Here is a 20785-nt window from a genome sequence, read left to right as displayed (position 1 = left end):
CGCTAATTTTTTTAAAGTAATACGCAAATAAAAATAGGCCTATATATGGAACAATAACTCAAAAAGTACTTTATTTAATCATCTGTATTTTTTCTCTTACTTTGTTCAACCGATTTGCATTGCGGGAAAGCTGGGTTAAAACAAATCGTACACCCTACAATATGCAAAGAAACGTCGTCAGTTATCGCTTCCAATCCTGAAAAAATCTGTTTTTATATATAAAGAAAGAAAACAATATAAGGATTTTTGTGCTTATCGCCTTTGCAAGCAGACGCCACTCGGATGTGTGCCGACAAAACAAACTAAAATGCACACCGTTGACTGGCTCTCTCACTTTTTTTGTATGTGCAACCTCTAGGGGTGGGGGTGGGGGTGGCGGTGAGAGGTAGGTGATTGGAGCGGCTAGGTTTTATCACTTGTTTCTTAAATCGAATAAAAAATCGCTTTTGTATGACTCGATGGCTACTTCGCCACTTCTTCCGTCAAACAAAAGGAAAAAAGATTCCGTTTCGCGACCGGTTTGTTAGTGTGCAGCTTGTGACCGAGTCAGTTTGTTTCTTGTTTTCAATGATGACTTCCTCTTTAGCGTCAAAATTGGAATCGTGGATAGCTATGGATGATGCTTATACCACAGACGATAAAATTGTATTTTGTCAAGTATTCGATAAGAAAGTGGGCTGTTCAATGAAGTCGCAATTGGACCAGAACACGAAAACAGCTATTCACATGAAAAACAGGGTGTTACAGCGTGCCATAAAGCAAAAACTTAATTTTACAAAGACCTTGCCAATGCGTTCATAGCAGCAGACATACCGTGGTATAAATTGCAAGTCCCACAGTTCGCGTCCTTTTTGGAAAAATATTGCAAGAGACACATTCCTGACGAATCTACTATCCGCAAGAATTATTTGGATGTGTGCTATGAAGATACTATCAAACACATTCGAGCTGAAATTGGTGATTCGCATATATGGTTTGCGGTGGATGAAACTACAGACGTATTAGGACGTTTCGTTGCCAATCTGGTAGTAGGAAAGATTGACCCTGATTCTCCATCACGACCATTTCTGATTTGTTCAAAAGTTTTGGACAAAACAAACCATTCCACAGTTGCACGTTTCGTAAATGATGGACTGAGAGTGTTGTGGCCAGAAAGTGTTCCTGCAGAAAAAGTGCTTCTGATGTGTTCTGATGCTGCCGATGCGCCGCGTACATGTTAAGAGCTGCCGATGCGCTTAAAGTGTTCTACCCAAACCTCATTCATATGTGCTGTTTGGTCCATGGATTACATCGTGTAGCAGAGGAAGTGCGGATCAACTTCCCTGAAGTCAATGAGCTTGTGTCTTCTACTAAGAAAGTTTTTGTGAAAGCCCCTGGTCGTGTGCAGTGCTACAACAATATGCTACCAAGTATGTCGCTACCATCGCAGCCTGTACTGACACGGTGGGGCACCTGGATACAGGCTGTTCTACAATGAAAATTTTGATGCTGTAAAGTCAGTTGTTACCACATTTCCTGCAGAGTCCAGTGCAGCAGTACGTGATTCTCAAAGTGCGTTCAAAAATCCTGTTGTTCAATGTTCACTAGCGTACATTGCAAGTAATTTCGGGTGGATTGCAAATGTTAGGGAGAAGCTAGAAACAAAATCAATATTTCTTATGTTCAATAATGTGATTTTTTACTTTCTTGATACATATTTTTATTTGTTTCTCTTGAAAATTTGTACATATCTGTAGGAAGTTATTACAGAAAGATGTTACAGTATATTTATTAGCTAAGAAAATAGCACAGACACAAAATACACACGAAAAAATATTTTTACATATTTTCATATTTTTAACATATTTCTTACATATTTCATTGATTTTTGTTACATATTTATGTACATATTTCGATACTTTGTACTACATAAAAATCCGGGCCTTAGTGATAACCTTTGTCTTTAGAGTTGCGCTTTCTTACTTTATCCTGCATTTTAAAAAAAGTGTATGTGGCGTACGTAAAATCGTATGTCACATTCGTAAATCCTGTAGTTTTTGGTCTTAACGTACAGCAAACGTGTAACTGAAAACGCATATTTTATAATACTTTGTGTATAAGTGTTTCATCTATACGTACTTTCCGTATGAAACAATATACGCGGTCAGGATCTCACATACAAATGGACGTATATAACATATAGCTAACGAAAGTAACATACATATATACAGTGTTTTGTTGCTGGCGGTACGCAACGGTACGTAGTATCGGCACCTTTGACTGACAAAATAGTATTTCCTCTTAAATCTTAAAAAAGAGGTTTATGAGAAACTTCGAAATACCAAATAGCAAATATATAGTTTTATTGAAAATCAGAGATTTTATTGTTTTCATTTTTTTCTTTCTCGAGAAAGAGTTACGAATCTTTGTTTCTTTTTGACGTCAGTTAAATGTATTAAGGGACTAGAAATATTTAGGCCCTTCTTTTTCTCGCTCATTGGCTCTCCTAGCGCCTGCATTTTTCATTCCTTTTTCGCACGGTAATATAAACCATAAAAACTCTGAACTGACCAGATTTTTTTTTTCTGAGAAGACTGACAACGAAATAACCCCAAATAATCTGTTGCTGAAGTTCGACTAAATTGAAAGCCAGTACAAAAATCTTGTTGGGACTCCACCTTTGTACTTTCTCCGCAGAGGAGCCTTCGCTCAGTTCATACTTTAATATATCCAGTAAATTGTTTTTATTCATTCTTATGAAGATCAAGTAAAAACATAACCGAGATTTTTTTTCGCAAAAATTATCCATTAATTTCGTAGAGATTTGTAAAACATTTTGGGAGCATGATTGGTATTCTGAAGAACATTATATGAACAATGAATTGTATGAGTATTCTTATTGAAATTTTAGTATTTATGGAACTCCTGATGCCTTTTGAAAACAAACAATAGCACTTTACTTTCGACCGTTTTCAAAAAGGGAAAAAAAAGCAGGAAACAAATCACTAAGAAATATTAATTATCATTACGTTTATTGTATTATAAAATTAAGATACAAGAATCAGACATCTTAAAGCGTCTTTATATATATATATATATGTACGTAAGAGTTTTTAGTTTCAAGACTGCAGTGATATGCTACTGGACAATATGATTATTATTGTTAATAATAATATTCTGAAAGGTATGCAACTTTTTACAATTATGAATCTGAGGTCCACGTACCTGCACCTTTATTTTTAGAAATAAAACTCTGCATATATATATATATAATATAAGAAAGACTGTAAGATATCAGACATCCTGCAACGGAATGATGTAACATCAAAGGGCAGTGCCTATGTAGCATACGGATAACGTATGCTCCGTACTGATTTCTGTAGAAAGCAAGAGGATTCCATATATTTGTACAATATACCGCTGTCCGGAGAACGAATTTTTCTCAGTGTGAGTTATCTTCCAATTCTCTAGTCACAGTTTTCGTTTCCTTGCTTTAATCTTCAGCTTCCACATGTTGTTCAGAAACTTCAAAATCGATTGTTGTCCAACATTCTGGTTACTCACAAGCTTTTTAGAAATCGATTAGGCCTAATAATTTTCAAATTATGTATGCTACGTATGTCACACAACACACCATTAAACGAATTGATCTCGATCTTTGGCGGGTTTCACAATGTCGAAAATGTAAACAAATGAACGCATAATAAATAAATTGTAGGAAATTTGTTGTTAGTCTTAGGTTTACTAGTCTGTAAACAAAGATATTTTAAGTCGAATGAAATTAGTTAAAATTACTCACCAAAAATAAAATACTATTTCTCTAATACGATTTTAGCATGTTTTGGAAATAGAAAATAGAGTTATCAACAAAAAATATTCTTTTTAGCCTGTTTTGAAAATAAGCTTGTATTAGTAGGTTTGGGAAATAAACAGTAAATGGAAATAGAGGCTTTTGGCAAAAAACACGAATTTTAGATTCTACTTTCATAGGTAAAATTATGTTTTGGGAGCAAAAATATATTGAAAATTATATCTAGAGCCAATGAAGAACAAATTGATGTGCTTATTTACTTATTTATTTATTTAATATACAACACAACAGGCTTAATGCCCAATTACAGTGTTGTGTACATACAGTAGATGTTATACATATAAATTTCTTAATTATTTCTACAGAAAATTTCTTATTTCACATATGATCTGAACCTGTTTTTTGAAAGACTAAATACATCCACTTTATCAAGCTTATTTACAATATCATTGTATAATTTACACATTCTCCACATAGGGGATTTATTTAATATATTGCTCCTGGCTTTCGCACAATAAAATGTCCCTGTATTCTCTACTCTGGCTTTGCAAGTGGGAATCCGCAATGATATTTTCGAGATCAACTCCATACAATAACTTATATAAGAATAACAAGTCCAACACCCATCTTCTTTTTCTAGAGGTTGAAAATTAAAGTTATTTACTAGATCATTGTAGGAAAAATATTTGGGATAATAATTAGTCTTTTTGTATGTAAGCATTTTCAAGAATTTCGTTTGGATGTTTTCTATTTTTTGAGAGTATTTTTTATTATTGGGGGTCCATATAGTAGAACAATATTCTGTGAGAATCATATCCTGTGAGTTATACATTCCAACACAACATAGTTATATATGGTGTTTGTATATCTCCCGTTTGGCGTTTGTTTTATGGCCAAATAATAATGAAAAACGAAGGATAACCATTTCTCCAGTCTAACCAGTAAGATAAATCTTTATTGTTTGGAGTGTTTTGTCGAATGAACACCATATATCATTGACATTATAATTAATTGTGTGTGTAATGTATTTGCTAATTACATACTGCATGCAAGAAGAAAGGAAACACTTATCATAGATGAATTAGAAACTCAACCGGAAGTAGGCTCAATCTTGCAAACGGTGAGAAATATATATATATATATATATATATATATATATATATATATATATATATATATATATATATATATATATATATATATATATATGTGAATGATGCGCTGAATAGAAAGCACAGGTTCAGCTAGTTAAATATTAAATCATACATTTTTTTAAGTTTCACGAAACAAGTTGAACATTTAAATAAATTTAAAGAAAAAATAAGTGAAATTAAACTACTTCCTTTGTATAAACTACAAGATTTACCGCAAAAGTTATGACAACTATTTTCTTTTACAAAAATCGGAATGAGACAAGAAATTCTGAAATGCACGTAACGAAAGGTTAATACATTTGTAATCATTACATGCATTTAGTTGGATGAACATATTTACTCACATCAGGTTATAGAGCCTGAAAAATTAGTACAAAAATACGAGCTTTATGTCGAATTATAGCATTACAAGCTATCGGTACAAGCTTTCACCATTAAATATACATATTTATATCCCTATATATCAACAATGCATGAACGAAAGAGAGAATAAATCAACAATGACGAACGAGAGAAATCTACGACATTTTTTTTTTATTTCATTACCAATCATATTCCTCATCTTTCTCCATCTTAGCACAGAGATCTTCATAATTAACAAGGGTTTCACGTTGAGTTAATTAGTTCTAAGTCGCCCCGGGACAGAAGATTTAACCTTGCATCTGTCTGAATCATGCATATATGTTTGTGACGTGCTAGCACTTCATCTAATTTCCATTCAATCACAATTAATCTGGCCACGTGCTGCACCTATCCTATATGTTTAATTAATTTCGCTCTTATTTCACCTTTTGTATTCCTGCACTATATCATCGTCACAGGTATCCTACCATTGTTGGCAGGTAACTTGTCGCAGGCCACTTCCGCTAACCTCTTCGTCTTCACGTACGATTTCTTTGTTTTGATATCGTTCATTAATTGTAGTCTCCTTCGCCCTCTTCCTCTCTTTCCTGCCGTCATACCCTCTAGCACGTCCCTCATGATTGAATTCCTTCTTAACAATTGAGAAGCTTGTTTCCAAAACCTGCTAAATGATATTCTTTTTCGAAAATGAGTTAAATTGATATATTAAAAAATTGGTATATTCAAGCATTTGCTTCATACTATATTCAATATGTCCATAAGAACATGCACTTTTCCGGACATATGGAAAGAAGGTTTAGTGTGTCCAGTGCCAAAGTCTGAAAATAAAAGCGAAATACAAAACTTCAGACTTATAGCTATATTATCTCCTTTTACCAAAATTCTTGAGAGTATTTTATATACACGAATTCTGAATCACGTAAAGCCAGTTATATCTATACATCAACATGGTTTTTTACACAACAGATCTACTGCAACAAACCTAGCAGTTGTAACAAATTTTATAGCAACGGATTTAGGCGTTAGTCAAAGGCGGCAATGTAGACGTTATTTATACCGACTTTAGTTAGGCATTCGATGTCGTGGATCATGATGTTCTAGTGGCGAAATTAGCAAGCCTAAACTTTTCAAAGTCGGCTATAGAATATATTGTATCGTATTTATGTAACCGGAAACAATCTATTCTATACAAGGGGTGTGTCACTGAAAAGTTTGTTACTCAGTCTGGGGTTCCTCAAGGATCTCATCTGGCTCCTGTGCTATTTCTCCTACTTATTAATGATATTCCACTTTTTATTGAAAACTGTGAGATTCTCCTGTTCGTTGATGATCTCAAATTATATTCTAGAATTAATTCAATTGAAGACTGCATGCAACTACAACTATACCTACAGCGAGTTCAAACATGGTGTGATGACAACAAATTAGTAATAAATGTATCCAAGTGTAAATTCCCTTTCTTTTATGAGAAAAAGAAATCCCATCACCTTTGACTATATACTGAAAGAAACTAAATTGTCTAAATCAAGTACTGACAAAGATTTAGGCGTTATTTTTTATTTTTTTTTTATCCTGAACTAAATTTCAATCAGCACATAGATATGATAACAAACAGCGCATATACAAACTTAGGTTTAATTTACAGAATAGGGCAAAACCTCTTCAGTTAGACAACGTTTACAACACTTTATTTTAAATATGTTAGATCAAAATTAGAATATTGTTCTAATTCATCTATGTTCCGGTTGAGTTTCTAATTCATCTATGATCAGTGTTTCCTTTCTTCTTGCATGCAGTATGTAATTAGCAAATACATTACACACACAATTAATTATAATGTCAATGATATATGGTGTTCATTCGACAAAACACTCCAAACAATAAAGATTTATCTTACTGGTTAGACTGGAGAAATGGTTATCCTTCGTTTTTCATTATTATTTGGCCATAAAACAAACGCCAAACGGGAGATATACAAACACCATATAGAACTATGTTGTGTTGGAATATATAACTCACAGGATATGATTATTTGCTTTTTTAAAATTCCAACACTTCCAGTCAGGGTTGCCAACTTTTCAAAAGAAAAAATCGGGACGGGACAATCGGTGTTGGAGCCTCCTTCTCCCCGGGAGTTTTGATATGGGTGGTTCATTATTGATGTTGTCTTCATTATCATCTATCATTGTATGTAAAAAAAAAAATAACTATGACTTAACGTCGAAGAATAGAATAATATTGCACAGCACAAGTTAATGTAAAAAAATGCGATTGCGCGCGAAACCAAAAGTGAAGCAGAATACACCGACACTGGTAGTGGCAGATCTGGCAGATGGTCGGTACCCGGTATAGCTAGCGCGGCGGTCACCCGCTGAAGTGAGCGCTAGTGTTACTGCCATTGCGGTAGCAGTCACTTTTATGTAGAGGTTGCAAAAGCAATATTTCTAGCGCTACCTGCAATATATTATCATCATCATCAGCTGGATTATCAACTGAAAACAATTAGGGAATAACTATAAATAAAATCGAACTGCTATTTTTTTCATGAGTCAAATGAAGACACAAATTTGTTTAATTGATTCTGTACATAAAACTGTGCGTGTAAAAGAAAAATTTATTGCTTTGTAAAAATGACCCAGTAAAATATTAATTAGCATTGAAAATCGAGACAATATGCGTCCCGTCGAGTGTCCGGTCGGGACGCGGGACAAATGTGAGAAATCGGTACAGTCCCGACAAAATCGGGACGGTTGGCAACCCTGTTTCCCGTGTACCCTTAAAAATGTAATAAGAAATTAACGGCTGTTTCTTTAAATATTAAATTAGGGCTAAACAATCTACACAAAATTTTCAATCGATCAGTGGAAACTGCATCTTTCTAGAGCTTGTAGTTTCCGAGATATCATTATCAAAAGAATTGACCACAAACATATAAACCTAGCATTTTAATATAAAGATAAATAGTAAATTGATTTTAAAATGTGACTAGATTTAAAGAAAAAAATCAGTAAAATTGCATGAATAGAATTCTAGTTCATTTAATCAAAATAGGAGAAAAACATCTTTATATACATAAATCAAGAAAACCTAACTTGGGTACTCAACACCGTTTAGAGTATGTAGACAATGATTATACACACTGATATTCTATTACTATCACTTAGTCCAGATAAAACTTTACTCTACTTGAGCAATATTAGAAGAAGACTGAATATTTCATTTTCTTGTTCAGAAAATACATTTATAAAATGTCTTCAAGTTTCTTAATTAAGAGCTATGTATTATCTTTCTTCCAGATTAATCAAGCTATGTCTGTGAAAACAGGAGTGGAATATTTTCGACGTTATAGGTCAATATTGAATCGTAAGGGACAAGGTCACTGCATGGGAACTTTATATTGGCAGCTAAACGATATTTGGCAGGCCCCTACGTGGTCATCTATTGGTTAGTATACATAAGTCTCTTTGTTATAATTACTATAACTAACATAATTTATGTTACATATCCATGCAATTATCGACTTGTATAAACGCGAAAGTTAGTTATAATATTTTGTATAACATATTGTTTAAATTTCTAACAGCACTGTATTTACAGATGGTATTTTGAAGTATCACGTATATTAAACCCCTTTGGGAAACCTCTTGTACGTTGTATTGGAACAGTATTTCGTGGTACCAATTTTATTCTTTTTCAAATCGACCAACATGTGGAAACAAGAAATCAGTATTGCCAGCAGGTTACCATGTTTTTCCAGTGGATCAGAAACTTAAAACCACTAGCATACCTCTAAAAAGTTTTCAAAGTCACCAGAAATTCCATCACATAAGCAAACCTGCACATTTCTCGTACATAATGAAATTTTGGTCTACTATTATATTCACTATATACGGAATTATACATACTGTAAATATCATTTTAGGTGATGCAAACTGAATTGCTTATTTAACTTGAAATCGAGAAGTATATTTAACGATGCTAATAGCCCTTCATCTGTCATTGTCTCTACAGTTTCAGACGAAGTTAAGAAGTAAAAGGAATGTTTCTCTTCAATGCATATGCTGTAGACGTACCAATTATTATCTGTAGAATATCTTTTCGAGAATTTCGTTGTTTAGCAATATTGTTTCTACGTACGCATTCCAGAACAAGTACATAAAATTGAGTTTATTGTTTGTGGAGTTAGTGTATTTCTGGTTTTCATTTTTTTACGAGATTAACTTGAATAAAAATCCGTTCGATTTGTATATTTGACCAAGAAATAACCAGTGAGACGTCGCAAAAATACAAATTTATTGAAAGCATGATCAGTGAGTCTCTGAGTCTCACTGAGTCTTTGAGCACTTCAATTCCACTTCACCACTAAAGATGATTTTCGAAATTGCGTCTGAAATTAATCCAGATATTTCAAGAAGCGCTACCAAAAATTTCTTATTTATTCCTTATTAAAATGAAAAAAAATCCATTTGATCGATTCAGACTTTTCTGCGCCCTAGTAGAAATAACTCTTGTGAATTACGGATACCGCAGTGGCTCAGTGGTAGAGCGTTCACCTCTGCTACGTGGGGCCCCTGATTCGACCCCAGCTCGCGCCGAGGGGTCTTTGTGGTGGGGTGGGTGTGTTTTTCTCGGGTTCTCCCGTTTCCTCCCACTTTGTTTATTCCACCATTGCATTCATTTCTCTTCAACACCATCTCCTTTAGCCTAGTCGGCATAATCGTGGGACGTAAAACTGGAAGATTTCATGTCATTTTTTTCTTGTGAATTATACAAGGTAAGATTTTTCTGTTTGATTACAAAGGTGTATTGACACAACAGCTGCTTACAAAAGGACAGGGCATCAAACGTAGTATCTGTTGATCTAACAGTATCAACCATCTCCGCATCAAACGGAGTACCCGTTAACCAAACAGTACCAACCATCTCCAGCCCCAAGCAAGACGAGGAGAGGGGAAATGAAATTATCCGTAGGAGATCGGATAACATTGTCCAGTTTTCGTCGATAGGTAAATGTGAGTTACGAGCATTTCGTAAGATAAGTCACGACCACATTCCCAGTGCGCAATGTGAGATGTTTTCCTCTTTGCGTTACTGAGAAAAAAGAAACAGTTTCTGTTAGTATCACCGGAAACAACGCGGTATAACAAAAGGTTAACTTCAAATTTAAAAACAGTAGACTATGTTAAGTTTAAATATATCAATATTACCATCTTTCATTGTTTCTAAATTGTGTTGAATTAATATGCAAATCACTAGGTCCGTAACCAGAGGGGACTAGGGGTCAGGCCCTCTTAATTTTTGTTGGCTCTCATAATTTTCGTTGACCCCAGACCATGATGCATCACATGTGGTATAAAAGAATTAAAATTAAGGTATTAGATATATTTAAAAGGTTAATTATTTTAAATTCATTTTAATCCTTTTAAGAAAATATGAGATGAAATGTAAATAGCTGGGAACGAATGATAGGGAGATAAGGATGTACAGTCACGAACATTCATAAATGGAGGTTGGAGCCATAACAAATAATGACTTCAGCCTCCATTTATTAATGTTCGTGAGTGTACATGCGCACATTAAATGACTAAGTCAAATTTCCTTCCGGTGGCACAGCATTGCAAAACAAGCCTCATGTGCACCGGCTGATGTCATGTTTGCATGAGCTTCTCAGGAACACCGTACACAGTTCCTCGGAAAACTGTTATTGCAGAAGAGTTAGGCATACACCATACCACTGTCATTACGAGGCTAGGTGCAATCAGTAAAGTGAAAAGTTGGACTTATGAGTATCGCATGTGTTCACACTGATCAACAAGAATCACTGTCTGGAGATGTGCACTTCTCAAAGCGTAAGGAATAACAGTCATCCGGTTGTTGCTTCAGATGAAAACTAAACCTGCTATGACAAGCAAAACCGATTTGGCGAATTATTGGATCGTAATCAACATCCAGAAATGTTTCTTAACCCTTTTGGGATCCTGGCTTTTTGGGCTATTTTTTAGACTTTCAGTCAAGTAGCTACTGCATCGTCACTATTTATCCTAGGATCATGGTTCATACCTCATTCTTTTCAGAATAGAGCTGGTTTTCAAATGGTACCACTTGCGTGCTCATACCATATACCAGAAGCGGGAAAAAATGTCAAAGTGAAAATTTCGGAGGGAAAATTTTTTTCTCGAACTTTGGCCCCCCCTGGACCCCCCCTGTGTGATCGTAGCCATCTAAAAAAAGTCTGAGAGATAGTACTTGGTATACTGAATGTGTGTGCCAAATTTCAATTTCAAGTTCTATCTTGAATAGTAAGGGCAGGAGAATTTTTATCAAAAATTCCCACAGTGCCCCAAAGTACCATAAAACACTATGATCTCAGGGAAAAAAATTCCTGAGACATCCCTAATTACCCTAGGACTATAATCCGCCAATCATTCTGTTCAGAATAGAACTGTCTTTCAGGCGGTACCATTCATATGTCTCCATCATGTATCTAAGGCGGGAAATTCCTGAAAAAGGGGATTTTTGGGGCAAAATTTCCCTTTTTTCAACTTTTGCCCCTCTGGACCCCCCTGTTTTTACGCAGAAATCGGAAAAAACTTCTGGTAAATACTTCTCGGTGGACTGAATGTTTGTGCAAAATTTCAATCTTCAAAGTGAAAAAATAGGCCCGCCAGAAAAAATTTCCCTACCATGCCCCACTTTTACCCTATACAGAAGTATATTTGGATAAAAATTCACTGAGACGGCCCTAATTACCCTAGAATAATAATTCGACCGTCGTTCTCTTTAGAATGGAACGGCCTTTCAGACGGTATGACTCACGTGGTCCTATCATGTTTTTTTGGCGGGAAAATGACGAAATACGGGATTTTTGGAGTAAAAAATCCCTATTTTTACCCATTTGCCCCTCTGGTTCCCCCCTGTTTTAGCACTGACATCGGAACAAAAATTCTGGTAAATACTACTCGGTGGACTGAATGTTTGTGCAAAATTTTAATCTTCTACGTAGAAAAATAAGCCCGCCAAAAAATATTGAACATAGGTTTAGAAAATGAGAAAATAAATTTTTGATTTATGACGTCATCACCTCCTATGTCTGAAACCATACGTAATGTCTTCTACAAGGCCTCTGGACTTGGAAAACAAAAAAACCCCGGACGAAAAAGCTCAAATAGAAGAGAAATAACGCAATGTACCTTGAAAAGTGCATATGGTACAAATTGTACCATAGGATCCCCAAAGGGTTAAACACCTTTCCTGCACAGAATGTGCTGTTGCTGGTATGGTGATATATGGCGCGAATGGCCCGTCATATTGTCATTCTGTGAAGAATACTAAATACTGGAGTCCAAACTGAGAATCGAACCCTTGATTACAGGTCTTCAGTATATCTAAATCTTAGACTGATTTCTCACAGAGATAAGAACAAACGAATTGAAGAGAACAGGAAACTGAAAATTGAGTGATAAAGAGGTTCTAATTTCATTACTTGCTCTTATAACGTGTATAAAGGCTGTGCTTGAGATACGAAGCAAGGAATCTGAAACTATGAGAAAAGGTTAATATGGAAAGGCATTTATATTGTGATCCCTGTGGTAGTTGAAGTAAAGCTCGAAGGTTCCGCCTCTTCTTGATGTACGTAACTTATGTAACTTCTAGGCCTATTATTCCCTAGATTATTCCCTGCAGGGTGAAATTCCCAGGCATGCCATCAATCAAATTTTGAAATATACTCTGAATTTATGATTGGTTCAAAGTAGGCAAACGATAAGCCTTGGTAGCAGTGAACACGGAATCTTTTAGTGCTATGTATGAAGTGTTAAGGATCGTCAGCAGCACGGTCTCTCGTACTTGGGAAAACGCATGGTGCGATGTTTTCTTTCTCGCTTATAAGTGAGGAAAACGTGAAATATACCGTGACGAAATACGTATCATCACACGTTATTGCGAACACAAAGAAGCATGGACCTGCTGGTTCCTAACACTTTCGTCTTCTCTCCGAACACTGGGCGTCTATTGCTGTCAAGGTTTACATCCTGCCTACTTTGCACTCTTCTTGAAACTAGGGTATATCTGAAAACATATCTGAGAATTACATCCTGTAGGGAATACCCTTTATACCTATTGACAATTGATGAAATATGCACTTTTGGATTGTGTATGTGTGGCTTCCTTTACGCTGATAAGGACCACCATCCTCAGTCTCTGGAATTCGAAATAGGGCCTCTTGAAATTTGGCTTTTTCGCTATTTTGGACAGCCCTAGCTCTGAAGCTATGCACTTTTCGCCATAGGTCCATACGAGCTTTTTGTCTTATTTTGATGTGAGGAATTGCCTCGTAAAGTTTGTCGGTATAGTTCATTAACTATGGTATATTGGAACTTTTGATGTATTTTTGGGTCACAAGTCACAACATTTTTGAACAGCCCCTAAATCGAGTTTTCGTAGTTTCTACGGAATAAGTCCATCATGCTGAGTCAAGTGTTAGTTTGGATTTGGCTACATTACATGTAGTTCTCCAGATATAAGGTGTACAAGAAAATCTTTGAAGTATATTGGATCTTTTGATCCAAAAATATCCTCCAAGTTTGCCAGAGGGCAAAGACTTCGACATGTGACGAAATCAAAATCCATCCGTAACTCAATAAATACATCTGGACTAGACTAATGTGAAATATAAACAGGAATTCTTTCAACCACATATAAACAATATATAATCTTTTTGTATATACAACATATATAAGCAAAAGGCATTATCATTACCTTTTGTATTTCTGGAAAAATTATGTTCAATGAACAAGTTTTTTCTGCCTTTTTTCTTGGATTCATTGATCTTCCTGAAACAAACAAACAAAAAAAGACTGGCACCAATCTCGTGGGATGAGGGGGACATGTCCCCTCCAATCTTGGAAATGGAATGGATTGTCCCCTCTAATAATCCGACTTGAAAGGTGTTTTTTTTTTTTTTTTTTTTGAAGAAATATGATTTGTGTCCGATTATCACAAAGAAAAATGAGATGAATTGATATCCTCCAGAATAAGCCTCAAATCTGCCCAATCTGCTCCCCTGATCCTCTACAGCATTGTTGTTCAACGTCATAAATATTTTAAACATCACTATATATATATATATATATATATATATCGGGTCTTGCAAAATAAGTGTTACAACTCTTGGGAGGTGAATTCTGCCACTGACACAAGAAGAAAAGTTCTCTTGAACTTTCGGCTATCGGACATAGTTTCAGATCTACACGGTGCCGAAAGCGTGGGAAAATGACTTTCGGACGCCAATAGTTCGGAAACTATCCAACGTAAAGAGGGCAGGTAAAAAATTCACTGAAGGAATCATACCTGCTCTATTGAATTTTGCATGTTTCACAATCCTACCATGCACGCGCAAGGGAGTCCCGGATAATCTGCTAAATCAAAGTAGGTCTAAATGGATATGAATTGATGGGGTTTCTACCAGGTAACAATAATTCGTTTGTATTAAGTCGATATCTGGAAAAAATACAAAATGGCGGACACTTTCATTTTCGTTGTGTGTGGTTGCATAATCGCCAGGTACGCATGCTGGCCAACAGTGAAGTTCTGAGTATTAAGTGTAGCGAATTTGTACTCAGATGCTCTAGAAAGATATCTGGAGTGTCGGTAGAGCATAGCAGATGAAGCAGGGTGATTCACATGTGGGAAACACGTAACGAAAAATGCCCAGAAATGCACTCATACTCAGTAAACGTGAGTTCAAAGCGTCGGAAATGTAAGGATTAGCGTCAAGAACATGAAAACCAATTTACCAATAATATTCCCTCAAACCGACGCAATATGATGTGCACGGTTGCATACCAATAAGGATGCAACAACTGAGACCAAGTTGAAATTGTGCAAAGGGACTCACTAAGAAACTGGGTAAACTAAATGAATGTCTCTAGTGGGATCGCATGATCGATATTGAAATGTGGCCAATGTGTGTGTTGATATCGACATGTAGCTAATGGACAAATGTCAACATGTCCCACTGCTGCTGGGACACCGTCTCACATGCGAAAACTAGGAAGATAACGTTGTACATTCTGCTATTATATCTGGTCCACTTTTTGGTAGAACGTAACTAGAACAAGATTGTATCAATGTCACACTTTGTTTGGGACATTGTCCCACAGTCGACACATATAAAAAGAAATCTCTTAATCCATGGTTCAAATTGTGATAAAGCGTGAAAATAACAAACTTGTATCATGTCTCACGTCTTCTGGGACATATGACGTACTCGATATCAAAATACCTCCAGAAATATGAATCTTACACACAGTACATCCCAAGACAAAGATGAAAATGAACCAATTTGGCACATGTAACACTACAGCTGGAACACCATTCAAATGGAAAATAAAACGGCATGAGAAATAGGAAGAAACGTCTTAAAGCTGTGATTGTTTACAACTGTGCAGTAGGAGTAACAAAATGTAACACACAAGCATGTCGGGAGGCTGTACAAAACCGCTTGCGAAACAAAGTGGGTACTCTTCAAAGAAATGTATACAGAAAAGTCAGGCTCCCTCGAGCCTCAGGGCTAGAGCGCTCGCTTTCGCTCGCGTGGTCGCAGTTTCCAACCCTACTGGGAGCCCACGGCCTCAGATTCAAGACCCGAGCAGTTATTTTCCTATTTTTCCCACGTGGGACGGTGTCCCAGCAGTAGTGGCACATGTTGACATTTCTCCACTATTGATATCAACATATTTAATACAAATTGTCCGCATTTCAATATCGATCATATTATCCAACTAGAGACATTCATTTAGTTTACCCAGTTTCTTAGTGAGTCCCTTTGCACAATTTCAACTTGGCCTCAGTTGTTGCATCCTTATTGGTATGCAACCGTGCACATCATATTGCGTCGGTTTGAGGGAATATTATTGGTGAATTGACTTTCATGTTCTTGACGCTAATCCTTACATTTCCGACGCTTTGAATTCACGTTTACTGAGTGTGAGTGCATTTCTAGGCATTTTTTGTTACGTGTTTCCACACATGTGAATCACCCTGCTCCATCTGTTGTGCTCTACCGACACTCCAGATATCTTTCTAGAGCATCTGAGTACAAATTCGCTACACTTAATACTCAGAACTTCACTGTTGGCCAGCATGCGTACCTGGCGATTATGCAACCACACACAACGAAAATGAAAGTGTCCGCTATTTTGTATTTTTTCCAGATATCGACTTAATACAAACGAATTATTGTTACCTGGTAGAAACCCCATCAATTCATATCCATTTAGACCTACTTTGATTTAGCAGATTATCCGGGACTCCCTACGTTCTTTGGGGAATCCCTTGCGCGTGCATGGTAGGATTGTGAAACATGCAAAATTCAACAGAGCAGGTATGATTCCTTCAGTGAATTTTTTACCTGCCCTCTTTACGTTGGATAGTTTCCGAACTATTGGCGTCCGAAAGTCATTTTCCCACGCTTTCGGCACCGTGTAGATCTGAAACTATGTCCGATAGCCGAAAGTTCAAGAGAACTTTTTTTCTTGTCTCAGTGGCAGGATTCACCTCCCAAGAGTTGTAACACTTATTTTGCAACACCCGATATATATATATATATATATATATATATATATATATATATATATATATATATATATATATATATATATATATATATATATAAGTAAGGTCTTACCTTTCCCCCCAATGTTGAAGACAGATTTGTGCCGCTGGTAAAAGATGTTGCCAAGGGTTTCTAAGAAATGAAAAAGATTGCGTATAGGCCTACTCTCGAATATCCAGATACAGATATCCAACTTACATAAGAAAATTAACAGCACAGGACAAACGTTGGTTCAATGTGGCCAATTCTTATGATAGACAGGTGGCCAACTTAAAGAATAATAAGTAATATGTGTCTTAAGAGAAAATATGGATTTTATAAAAACGTGAACAAATTACGGAAGTGGCCAATTTAAAGAAGTGGCCAATTTAGAGAAATGATCAAGTTAGCAAGTTTTACTGCAGTTTTGTTTATTTATTTATTAGTTTCACGTCCCATGATTATGCACTCAGGCAAAGAGAAACAGTGATTGTGATAATGAACGAAATATTGGAATAAACAAGGTAAGAGAAAACGGGAGAACCCTGCAAAAACCTGGTGTTTGTCCATCTAAAAGCTCGAGGTGGAATCGAGGATCTATTTATGTTTTCTGTTGTAAATACATCTTCCAGTATTGCTTGGATAATTCAACACCAAATGAATGTCACAAATCATTTCATTTCGTTGCAAAAGTTTCCTCTAGTTCTGCTGCGACAGCACATCATTAGTGGTTTCACACTTGCTTTTCAGACAACGAGACGTCTGCATATATTTCCTGAGTAAAATATTCCTTCAAAAACAAAGCGCTGACTGAAGTCTTTCACAGAACTAAGTAATTCATCAGAAAACGTGTTTCTGGAGAATAATAATCACCACTTCCAAACCTCTTAATTATTATTTCTGTTTATAATTAAGAAAAATATGAGAGCAACGAAGTTGTATAACATTCAAAGATAAGTTCTCCATCACAGTACTCGGAGCTTGCGTTTTGTCCAAATTCATTCTGCTTTAAAATCACTATTGCTTAGTTATTTTTGTGTGGTTTTAACCGAACCGATAAAATTCTAATCACAAATAGTAAAATTAATCTAGAAAAACAAGAAATGACGTTCAGAGAGAGTTGTTGGTTAGTTTTTATGATGTTAGTGATTCGATAATACACCGTAGACTTCGGGAACAATCCAGAAGACTAGAAAACCAACGAAAAAATAATACGTATTTGGCTGCTATCATGGCAAAAAAGTGTAGCATGGACCAAAATATATAAACCATGGGCTGCTGCTGAATGGAAGAAGGTGATTTTCAGTGATGATACTTTTTTTTTATTTTTGTAGAGTTACGTAAAAAACGTTATTAGGCGAAGCAAGAGTGAATCCTTAAGATCTGAACATGCCCAACAAACTTCAAATCATCTTCCAAAACAGTTTTTTTTAAAACAGGACATGGTACTGGAAGCATAATTACTATTGAACGTATGATAAACTCATCCAAATACTTACAAGGGAAGGTCCCACAAGTTGTTGCTCGAATCTAATTGTCACATAGCACATCTGATAGAGCATCATGAGAAATGAAAATGAGCAAGATTTAAGGTGCTATGGTACCAGGAGAATAAAAGGTACGGGGCTTTAAAATTTGAATATCCAAAAAATTATATCATGGAATTATTTACGTTTAAAGTAAATATCTTGAAAACCATTAATGCCATCAAAACAAAAGTGGTAGAATATAATGAGAACAAAATGCCTTATCGAAAACCACAAACAGTTTGCCATAAGTGAAAGGAGTGTTGCCAACTAAGCATAAAATATTTTGTTTGAAATAGCACCATATACAAGTGTGCACAGATTTAAAATGCACTATCATCACTAAACATAACAGTGGAATGTAGTGGTACAGTGATGGACACTGTTGGAGCTACGTGTGCTAAAATATATAACAGAGAAACCTGATATGTAGCAACAAAGGGTAATAAAGGAGTGCATTAAAAAAAGTGAGGGATCTGCATTACACTTCCGTACTCCAGTGAATAAGCAGAAAACTCGCGAAAACAAAATTTTAAACGCGAGGAAGGAAACCCGTGTTTTCTAATTCTGTATATATAAATCGACGGTTCATGCAAGACAACAACAGTTATGAATTCTTTAAGTCAGCACACAATGTTCTTTGGTTACCAAGTATATAACACCTGTGCTTTTTGTGGGTATCGTCTTGGGTTCATTTCAGTTGTGTCTTCTAGCCTTGAAACAAAAACTGAGCATTGTTCTCCTTCGTAACAGTATGGGTAAAACGTTTCCTTTCATTGTACGTGGTCACGGGATTGATCTTCGGTAGAAGTACTTTCCTCGAATGTAATTCGATCAATAATTTGAACCCTGCTTTAAGAGGTAGGTCTAGATTCGTAACCTTGGTGCTAAAGTTGGAGTTAAACTTCAATCCATTATCATTAATGAACATGCAAATGCGTTCTAGAGCATTAGCGGAAAATGGCCCAAGACAAATCCCACCCATTCCAAAATATCCAATTTATATGTAATGAAATGCAGATTGTTATCAAAATAATAGAGATACGTCAGATATCTGGGGCGGCAACGATCTGGCAGCATCTGCAGCGTCGCGTACTTGGTGATAGTGTGTTAGAACAAACACCATACTACATGAGGAACAATAGGGTGACTGTGTGTAATGAACTTAGCACGACGCCGATGGTGCCGCAAACATGCACCAGAGACCCTAGATGTCCGAAACCGTTAAATGCAGTCGATCATCATTCACTTTATTTCAAACCATGGGCCCTGTTCATGGGTGACATAAAAGAAGCGAGTGATCCGCAATGTCTATGTCCACGTGTGAAATACGGTAGCAGATTTCTGATGGTATGTGTCGTAATATCCTGATTTTCTGCGGGTTCCACATTGACGCTTATCAGTCGCATTACAGTCCCTGATTATGACGCCATTTTAGGGGACCATGTGCATCATATGGATCAGATATTGTTCCCAGACAATGACGCCATATTACAGGATGATAATGTGGCCATTCTCACAACTGAAGGTGTTGCAGCGTGGTTTGATGAACATTGTAATGAAGTGGAACTCCGATGGCCCACCCGACACACGGGCCTGAACTTGGTTGACGATTTGTAGTTAACTTTTAGAGACATGAATTCGGTGCAGATTTCCGCTGCATTCTCTTTCACGAAACTGACTGAAGCACTTCACGCGGAATGATGTAATATTTTAGCTGCTACCACTTCACAACCTGTATGACTCCATTCCATATAGATTAGAGCTCTTCTGAGGACGAAAGGTTGTCTTACGCCATTTTTAATGTGGTAAGTTGCACTTCTTTTTAGTTGTTTCAATTATTTTGATAACCATCTGCATATTGAATGGTATCTGATGAAAGTTTAATTGAACTTTTCGTTGCAGAGCATGAAGGAAGATGGAAGATGTTGCATTACTACGCTGCAAAGTTTTACTATCCAGTTATTATCACTCCGTTCCTAGAGAATAACGATATTTTAGTATATATATTATCAGATCTTTGGAAAGTAATAGAGAATCTTACTCTTCGATTGGAAGTGTACAAATGGAGCAGTTTCATTCCCGTGTACTCTGAAGAAGTAGCCGTTCAGGTATAAGATACTAATATCTAACATTAAGAATTATGTATGGGTGTGGACCTAGATTAATATCGATTCAAGAAAGAGTAATCTGAGCAAAAACACCAAAGGTAAAAAAAATGCAGCCAAGTTTATCAGCCTCAAAAAGTATTGAGATGAGGATGGATGAGTCAAATTCCACTGCACCTGAAACGAACACTAGAACTTGGCGCAAGGTGTTTAACATATTCGAATACGCCAAGAGGTCTGTCCCTAGTTTC

At 36.1% G+C, this 20785-nt stretch overlaps 1 protein-coding gene across 1 annotated transcript in view; it reads left to right on the top strand.

Moving 5' to 3' along the window:
- The window catches only part of LOC145669834 (beta-mannosidase-like), a 164107-nt gene that overhangs the window by 138620 nt on the left and 4702 nt on the right, over window positions 1-20785 (top strand). Inside the window, exons 11-12 of the mRNA XM_081738179.1 lie at window positions 8604-8751; window positions 20332-20537. Of these exons, the coding sequence (XP_081594305.1) occupies window positions 8604-8751; window positions 20332-20537 (354 nt within the window). The remainder of the gene's footprint in view (window positions 1-8603; window positions 8752-20331; window positions 20538-20785) is intronic.

This window comes from Thermobia domestica, chromosome 14 (assembly GCF_964235325.1).
Source record: "Thermobia domestica chromosome 14, izTheDome1.hap1.1, whole genome shotgun sequence".
Classification (NCBI taxonomy): domain Eukaryota; kingdom Metazoa; phylum Arthropoda; class Insecta; order Zygentoma; family Lepismatidae; genus Thermobia; species Thermobia domestica.
The sequence above is the reverse complement of the archived record's forward strand: the minus strand, read 5'-3'. Positions and strand labels throughout refer to the sequence as shown.